The 9484-nt window shown below is 42.4% G+C and overlaps 1 protein-coding gene across 1 annotated transcript; it reads left to right on the forward strand.

The window, feature by feature from the left end:
* Positions 1 to 735: 735 nt before the first annotated feature.
* Positions 736 to 9203, forward strand: NANS (N-acetylneuraminate synthase; the record flags this gene model as incomplete). The annotated part of the gene is made up of 6 exons (XM_082013656.1): positions 736 to 867; positions 2088 to 2303; positions 5682 to 5781; positions 5997 to 6151; positions 7171 to 7437; positions 8994 to 9203. 6 exons carry the CDS (start codon positions 736 to 738, stop codon positions 9201 to 9203), a joined length of 1080 nt encoding a protein of 359 aa, XP_081869782.1.
* Between the last annotated feature and the right edge of the window lie 281 nt (positions 9204 to 9484).

Here is a 9484-nt window from a genome sequence, read left to right on the forward strand (position 1 = left end):
AATCCTTTCTGTATCAACGATTATTATGGGTCTTTTAGGTATGGCACCCAGAGTTGGTTTGGGAAACTGTTCTGCCACCACAGAAAACGTTTCTTTGGCGAGGCTGGAGATGTTCGTAGAGGAGCTTCGGAACCAACGAAGGACCTGTCAGGGGCAGGTACACGGCCGAGCGCTTCTTGGGGTTCGGGTCACACTGCTGCAGTCCCCATTCCTCTGCCGCAGCTGCACGGCGGGAGGGAGCCGCCGGCGGCTTGCGGTCACCGGCGCCGCGCTGAAAACCTCTGCCACACCCGAGCAGACGGGACCCGGCGGCCGGGCGCCACCGCCACCCCAGAGGTGCCGGACACGCTCTCTCCAGAACACAGGCGCGGTCCCGGAGCTTCTCAAGGAAGTCAGGCCGGGGGCCAGATGGCCCATAATCCCAGTACGTGCTCCTCACACCGCTGCCTTCCGCCCGTGGTCGCCCGGCTGTACAGCGCCACAAAGCCGCCAGACCCGCTCCCCTGCGGCCACCCTGAGGCACTCCCTCCTGCCCAGCGCCACCTGACGGCTCCGCAGGCAGCAGCTCCGCAACCCCGCCAACCTGCCTGTAACTGCCCAACGGGGAATGTGGTGGCGCCTGGCCCCGCCTGCTGCAGCGCGGATTGGCTGCTCGCCACAGGCCTAGGCGGTGGCGCCGCCGGCGGCTGGGGAGCTTCGGCGCAGTCGCGCAGAGGAGGTGGTGCGGCGGCCATCATGTCGCGGGAGTTCGAGCTGTGTCCCGGGCGCTACGTTGGCGGCGAGCAGCCGTGCTTCATCATCGCGGAGATCGGGCAGAATCACCAGGGCGATCTGGCCATCGCCAAGCGCATGATCCGCATGGCTAAGGTGCGCGTGGGGCCGCTCTGCCTCCGGTGGGCGGGGAGGCGGGAATGTGGCCGGGCTGGCGGGGCGCCGCGCCGCGGCGGGCACGGCTGCCCCTTCTCTCAGAGCTTCCTTCTACGCTGCGTGGGCAGGCGCGCGCACTCGGGTGAGGCAGGCAGCGAGGTGCGGATGAGCGAGAGCCCCAGTGTACCGCCGGGAGCCGGGAAAGCCGGGAGAGGGCGTGAGGCGTCACGCCCTCCCTGCGGGACACACTCCGTTCGGGGAGCATCGTCTCCGGGCGGTGGCACCACGTAGGAGGAGTGGAGTGGTTTGCAGGAGGAATTTTTAAAATAAAGTAGCTGCAAGGATACAGTCGTGGTGAGGGCCAACAAGGCGGGTGCTTGTTTTGTAGCCTTCGGTCTGTACCTCAGAGCCTGTGATGACATCGTATTCGCTTTAAGGAAGTCCCTACCTCATCCACGGCACACACATTTGCCCATATACAAACACAAACAGGCAGATTATATAGCCTCCGAAGGGTTACAGCTATCCCTCAGCTGTGTCATAAGCTAACTGTGAATATGGGAAGAATTAAGTAACTGCTGAACTGTCTTTGAGAAACCTCCAATCTGACTTGATTTCGTTAGGGTTTTTGAGGTAATACATGTATCATTCAGTAAGACAGCCATTTTAAAATTTGGTATTACATACATTGGATATACCTATGTTAAAAAACGGCATATCACCACTGAAGAAGTCAGTGCATAATGCGTTCAGATCTGTGACTGGAAAATAGTATAGTGAGAATTTAACTTCACCATTTCTGTCACTTCAAATAAATTGCAGATTCATACTCCTTGTTTTACAGAATCCTTGTTTTCATGTAAACAAGGAATAACAGAATCACTTGTTTTCATGTAAAATTGTCATATGATAGCTGAGCTTGGAAAATACAGAAATCAACACTTGAAATACGTGGCATGCACAGCAAGAGGGATTTTTGCAGTTTTATTATGATTTCTTTCTAGTCTCTACTAAGTATACAGGCATTTTCAAATAAAAGGGTTCATGTGTGTGCAGGTCCCCTGTCACTCTTGTGTTTGTACCATTCCTGTGATTGCTGTGATGATACTGTGAAAATTCTGCTGCAAATGAGCATGTTAACTGCACAACCCTTGTGTTCAAACTTAGGATGAGTGCTGTTTGACTTGCATTTCCACTCACTACACCAGCTTGTTTTGCAGGACTGTGGAGCAGACTGTGCTAAGTTCCAGAAGAGTGAACTGGAGTACAAATTCAACAAGAAAGCCTTAGAAAGGCCGTATACCTCTAAACATTCCTGGGGAAAGACCTATGGGGAGCACAAGCGTCACTTGGAGTTTAGTCATGACCAATATAGAGAGCTAAAGAAATATGCAGAGGAAATTGGCATTTTCTTCACAGCTTCTGGCATGGATGAGGTATGTAAACCATACTGGAATGACAAGCAGATTCCAGCTGTTGTGTCTATTGGTTACAGGCCTGATAGTTCTCACCTAAAAAGAATACTAAATATGTGTGGATGTTGAATTTCTAAATGAGGAAGCTAGAGTAATTGTAATTCTGCCAGTTCACTTGTGTCTCTACAATGGTTGAGTAGATGGCTGAACATTTTGGAAGACCTGCTGTATATTCTGAGGTATTTATGCATAGTATATCATATTGGGTACAGGGCCTTAACTGAACTCCATAAACAATCAAGACTTTGAGAGTTTAGATCAAGACTGCAGTCTGACCACTATCTGGTGTTGTCTGGTATATTGGCCCCAAGCATTTCAAACTTGTCTCTGTATTTAAACTAGATTCCATTCTCAACTTAATCCCCATTATTTCCCTCTTTTTTTTCCTTTCTGCTGTTTACGAGACCCCAGTTGGTGTTTCTAAGCAGCAGAAATGCTTATATTCCCTTTTCTTTTGCTAATCTCATGAAGAGGGTCTCCACCTTGCCCTGTTACTCCTGAGACGTTTACTGATTTTTGTCAGTGGGGTCCTGAACAGTCAGTCAATCAGCCTATAAACTCCATGAAGTTCATCTGCTGCTGTTCCCCCTTAAGAGATACACACAACTTTAACTCTTGCATGTTGCTTACCTCAAAATGATGTTAGTTACAGTATTAACAAATGCAATGTACAATTGAAATGTGTAAATTGGAAAGATCAAGTAACAGTTAAACGTCAATATAGATCAAAGATTACAGATTATTTTACTTTTCTTTGTGGCCTAGAAAATATAGAGAAGCAAACTGAAAGAGATCCTCCAAGGAATAAGCTAGCCACTCTTGCATACGGCAAGCATAGCAATGTCCCTGTCTTTCTGCAAATAGCATTATGCAGGATTGGACAAGGATGGGATTTAATTAATGTTTTAATGTGATCTATTCACTCTCCTTACCTTCAGAGGAAATTCCTGATGTATCAGCTTAATCTCCATTCTCTTAATTTTTTGTCTTGCCTCATCTGACACAAAAATTCATAATTTCCTTGTATGTCCTCTCCGTGTATTTGAACACCATTATCACATCTCTTTTCTGTTTTGTATTCTCTGGACTAAGCAATTTAAATTCCTTCAACCTTTTTATGCTGTCTTTTCTAGTCCTCTGGCCATTCTCACTGCTTCTATCAACTTACTGTCCTATTGAACAAAAGTCCTAAATCGCTATGCCCCAGCTGAGATAGTACAAGCACCAAATACCATTAAAAGTTACTTCAGATGCCTGAAGAAAAAAGGTGTTCTGCATGTATTGCAATAGCCCAATGCCATGGACTCAGAAATAGATCTGTGAACAGAGGGTGTTGTGATGTTTCTTTTATTGTTACTTTCATGCCTGGGAGACCTGCTAAACAACATCTGCCTCTTTAAGGAAAGAGTAATTGAATCCAATAACCTTGGACTTCTATATCTGGGATCTTAAAGACCAATGTGTCTTTCAGGGGGAAACAAATCACACTCTTTGATATTAAAACCTGCAGCTTCTAAAGGCTACAGTGCAATGCAGAACACCTTAGCAGGAGCTAAGATCACTTTCCACATCTGGGATCCCTCTTTTTCTCAAGATGCTGTGCTCCTTTGTGTGTGGTCTTAGCTGCTAATTAACAGTACTGATAGTGTTTGTGCCCTCCTTTTTAAACAGTAATTACATTTTTATGTAATTTAAGCTCATAACATTTCTGGTGGTATTTCTGCAAGACATGGGTTTGGAACTTACGGCAAATATTGCATAAATTGACATAATTAAGTCCTTGAGAATACGTTAACTTCTGTAAATTGAACATAATCTCTGGAACTCCAGCTATTTTGAAGAGGTTAAGTTGTGTTTAACTATATGAGGAAATCAACAAAGTGATATGTGAAGTAAATATAAAGGCTATGAGTAACTCCTTTACCTACTCTGTTCCATTGTATACTGGAGGCAAAGCAGGATCCCACTGAACCACTCCCTTTAATGTCAACATTATTTGAGATTACTTCCTGTTCCTTGAATCTCTTACAGAAAAGCTGCCAATTTTCAAGAGATACTTACCTAATGAAAAGTGGCCTTAGATATGAGGTCTGTCTGTCATATTTCATTTTGTGCAGTCTTCTCAGATCTGTGGCTTTTTAATAGAGTGTATTCACCGTCTTCATGCACAATGCATCTTTGTGGACAAACTGTATTGAAGAGATGTTATGTGTCCTAGATACAAGAAATTGAATCTGCACATAACAATGGTAGAAAAATTAGACTGAAGAAAATGTGATTCTCCTTTGGACATTAGTACTCTTTCTTTGGCACTAAGTAAATTAGACTGTAATGAGGAATAAGCTGAGGACATTAAAAGTGTTTGTGGGTGGTTGAAGTGGGACAAAGTTAGGTAACTATTTCATTGTTTCCCCCAGGTGTGAATGGAGGATTTCATATCTCTTGCCTGTGATAGGTTTGGGATTTGCTTCCTTAGAAGTACTGATTTTTAAAAGGCTACTTATTGATGCAATACTGATTTTCAAGGAGCCTCCAACAGTTCCTGAATTGTCTTGAATATAGCACACACATTTTTAGAAGAATGCAGAGTATAATTAACATTTGAATAAATTGGTTTATAGTCATTGGCACATTTTATATTTATGTTCTAGTATATCTCCTAGAAGCAAATCCATTTTGGACTTCTTTTTTTGGGCACCTACTTTTTTTAGGTGCTTGTTCAGTATACTCATATAGTTTTTCAGAGTGACAGATCTATTCAGGAAAACTACCTGTAGTTTTAAACACTCTGTGGTTTGGTATTTCTGACTTGCAGGAAGTATGTGGCAGAAGACTTGCCTGCTTGCCTGCAGTACATTTCTTCTTCAAGAGGCAAGCTTCCATCTGCAGGTATTTGCTCTCTCTGGTGGTGCCAAAAAAAAAAAAAGCAAAAATGCTGTGGCCCACAAGCTCATCTTGAAGTTAGAGAAGCAGTGGAGCTCACCTGTACTAAGCAGCTCTATCTACAGCTGGCTTGACCAGTTATGGCTGGGAGACCAAAGAGACTGCCTTGAGACAGGGATCACAGTCAAAAATATGTTTTTACAGAAGTATAAAAGAAGGCACCTCAATAATACTTCACCTGGAGGGAAGTCAGAAACTAATATCCTTGGAATAGTAAATGTTATTTCAGGAGCATTGTATTTGGGGGAGAGACATACAGATACATATAGATGACCTACATAATTAAGGTTTCGTTTCGCTATTTTGAAGGGTTATTTATTTTCCAGCATGATAGTTATTCATCTTTGATCCAAGTGAAGTGGTGTGTTAAAATGTAGTGATTTCTTTTCCTTGCAGATGGCTGTGGAATTTCTACATGAACTGGATGTTCCATTTTTCAAAGTAGGATCAGGAGATACAAACAATTTTCCGTATTTGGAAAAAACCGCAAAGAAAGGTAAGTGTTTTCTTTTGAGCTGTCTTGGTAAACATCACTGTGTCCCAGTAGATCTTTCTGAAGTACCTTTAGAAGAAAATCACACTCAGATATGGAAAAGAAATTTTTTGCCTTTCTAGTTTAACTGAATTACTTTACTTTAAGAATTTAGTTTAAGGTTGTGTAGCTTTCTTACAGACCTAGGACAAAACGTATATATGTTTTCTAATGGCTAGGTCGCCCAATGGTGATTTCCAGCGGTATGCAGTCAATGAACACAATGCATCAGGTTTATCAGATTGTGAAGCCCATCAATCCAAACTTCTGCTTCTTGCAATGTACCAGTGCATACCCGCTTCAGCCAGAGGATGTCAATCTCCGTGTTATATCGGTCAGTGAATAACCCAGTGTGTCATGATTACAGCATCAGAGAAGGGCTATGCACTTTTATTGAGATACATTTCTAGATCTTTGGCATGCTGGAATTTGCTTCTGAGAAGTTACGAGATGTTTCATGTTCCTCTAATTCATGCAAGTATTGAAGTAAAAATATCCACTGGATCCTCTTTTAGCAGAACTCAGCTTTGAGGAATATGATAAAGGATATTGCTGGAATAGTCACAATTAAACAGAGGAAAATATGATATAAGGGTTAATCTTGTGCTTTGTAATGCAAAGAAAAATTATGTAGACTGTTACCATTAAGAAGGTGTATGGAATTGAGAACATAATTATAAATAGGGGGCTAGACCAAAAACTTTTTATAAAAACACTTTATGTGAATATCAGAGCAATGAAGAAAATGGATTAGGTCCTTGTATAGTTTCCTTCACTGAAAACATTACTTGGAAATGCCTGATAATGATGCAAGAAAATTTTCCCAAATTGGCCAGTATTCAAGCACTTGCCTAGCTTTATGCACACAAAGTATATTATTTTTAGTAGAATGGGACATGGCTGCATTTAATTGCCTTTAGGTTTGGGTGACTGTCCCCTATGTATGGCAAAAAGGATTGCTTCAGATTTTAAATATGGGGTTGAAGAAATATCCTTTGGATACAGGTTAAGTTTAACCCAGTCCACTGGGTTCTTGGATGAAAATAGAGCACTACCTTATTAGTGTAACTTACAGTGATGTTTGAAAAGGAAGAGCGTAAGAGAAGTTGTATAATAGAACATACCTTGTTTTCCTTGTCAGTATTGATAATCCTACTGAAATTCTTAAAACACGACAGTTGGTAATGTAGTGTGACATGGTGAATATAAAAAAGTTCATTCTCGGCATAACCAACGGCTTGTTTTGTAGCACAGTAATTGGCCATGGTTTTTATTGCAGTTATCACTGTTAAATTTGCTTTGTCTTTGACATTGCTACCTTGGTAATTCAGTCCAACTCTGTCATGATTCAAGGCATATCAGTCAGCTTTTCCTGATATCCCCATTGGCTATTCGGGGCACGAAACTGGCATAGCCATTTCAGTGGCAGCTGTTGCTATGGGTGCTAAAGTAGTGGAACGCCATGTGACTCTCGACAAAACATGGAAAGGAAGTGACCACCAAGCATCCCTGGAGCCAAATGAATTGTCAGAGTTAGTGAAAGCCATCCGAACCGTGGAAAAAGCAATGGGTTCTCCAGTCAAACAACTATTGCCCTGTGAAATGGCTTGCAATGAAAAGGTAACTTTTGCTTTTGATTCATGAATAACTGAAACTCAATTAGACCTATAGCTAACTTTGTATTTGGAAAAATAGCTTGCTAATTGTGTATTGCAGCAGTGTTTCTTCTGCCCCTGCACTCAAAAATTTCTGCTGACAAGTAGCAGCATGGATAGTGTTTATGTTTAGCCCACTGTAATCATAGAATCTTTGGGTTGGACCTTTAAAGGTCATCTAGTTCAACCGCCTTGCAATAAGCAGGAATGTCATAAACTAGATCAAGTTGCTCAGAGTCTCATCCAACCTGACCTTGAAGTTGTCAGGGATGGGGCATCTACCACCTCTCTGGGCAAACTCTTCCAGTGTTTCACTGCCCTCATTGTGAAAAATTTCTTCCTTAGATCTAGTCAAAATCTGCCCTCTTTTAGTTTAAAACCATGACCCCTTGTCCTAGAGCAGCTAGGCCCTAGGACCATAGGCCCTGCTAAACAGTCTGTCCCCATCTTTCATAGAGGCCCCCTTTAAGTACTGGAAGGCTGCAGTAAGGCCTCCCTGGAGAAGTAATGTCAGTGTAGACCTGTCATTTTCTATAAACTGCTATTTCTGGCAGTCAGTAACTATTTTTACCAAAGCATGTTGGCAATTTTTAGTATAATGGAGTTCTGTGTTTATCATCCAATAGTTAAGTAAGTTGAGTAGAATCATAGAATGGTTTAGGTTGGAAAAGACCCTTAAGATCATTGAATCCAACCGTTAACCTAACACTGCCAAGTCCACCACTAAACCATGTCCCTAAGTGCCACATCTACGTGTCTTTTAAGTATCTCCAGGGATGCTCAACCACTTTCCTGGGCAGCCTGTTCCAATGCTTGATAACCCTTTCAATGAAGAAATTTTTCATAATATCTAATCTAAACCTCCCATGGTGCAACTTGAGGCCATTTTCTCTTGCCCTGTCACCTGTTACTTGAGAGAAGAGACTGACACCCACCTCGCTACAACCTCCTTTCAGGTAGTTGTAGAGAGTGATAAGGAGGTCTCCCCTGAGCCGCCTCCTCTCCAGGCTAAACAAAGCCGGTTCCCTCAGCTGCTCCTCATAAGACTTGTTCTCTAGACTCTTTACCAGCTCTGTTGTTCTCCTTTGGACATGCTCCAGCACCTCAATGTCTTGTAGTGAGCGGCCCAAAACTGAACACAGTATTTAAGGTGCAGCCTCACCAGTGCCAAATACAAACTACTCAGTAATAGTAACAGGAGTAATAAGTCTATGACTGTATACGAGCTGTTTTTACACTTAAGCTAGAATATTAGTCAGTCTGATCAGATTCCCTCCATTCTCATTCTGAAAAATTCCAGTGAGCCATCATCTGATTTCAGAAAGGATCTGCATGTTCCCAGCAGCCTAGTTACAGTGAAGGTTTCCATGCTAACTCAACCTTCATCTGGAATAAGAAGTAATGGTGAAGGCAGCTCCAGACAAGTAACTGCACAATATTTTTTAGCCTTTTCTGGTATTAGTATACTAAGCCTAGGAATGTGTTTGACTGACTTAAATTTTTTTTATTTCTCCCCTGTAGCTGGGAAAGTCTGTTGTGGCGAAAGTGACAATTCCTGAAGGTGCAGTACTGACACTTGACATGCTCACAGTGAAGGTGGGAGAGCCTAAGGGATTTCCCCCAGAATCCATCTTCGATCTAGTGGGCCAGAAGGTTAAAAAAAGAGTTGAAGAAGATGAAACCATCACTGAGCAAGCTATAGAAAATCATGTCAAAAAAGTGAAGTGCTAAACTAAGTGCTCCATTCCGTATTTCATGATGTGCACTACTGCACAACATATTTAAGTATAGGAGCATGGTAGATTCAGATTTTCTTCTGAAAGGTGTGTAATTATGAGGATCCAAGCAAGTTAGAATTTCAGGTTCTCATTAGTAGGAAGTCTCTGGCACAAGTGGATATAAATGATGAAGACCAATTTTATAAGAAACCGTATAACATTGTCCCTAAAAAACACCATGCTCCTCCTTTCTCCATTCCATTTAGCTTAGATTAATTTGGAGTTTTGCCAAAT

The sequence above is a fragment of the Phaethon aethereus genome, assembly GCF_964289735.1.
Source record: "Phaethon aethereus genome assembly, chromosome: Z".
NCBI lineage: Eukaryota > Metazoa > Chordata > Aves > Phaethontiformes > Phaethontidae > Phaethon > Phaethon aethereus.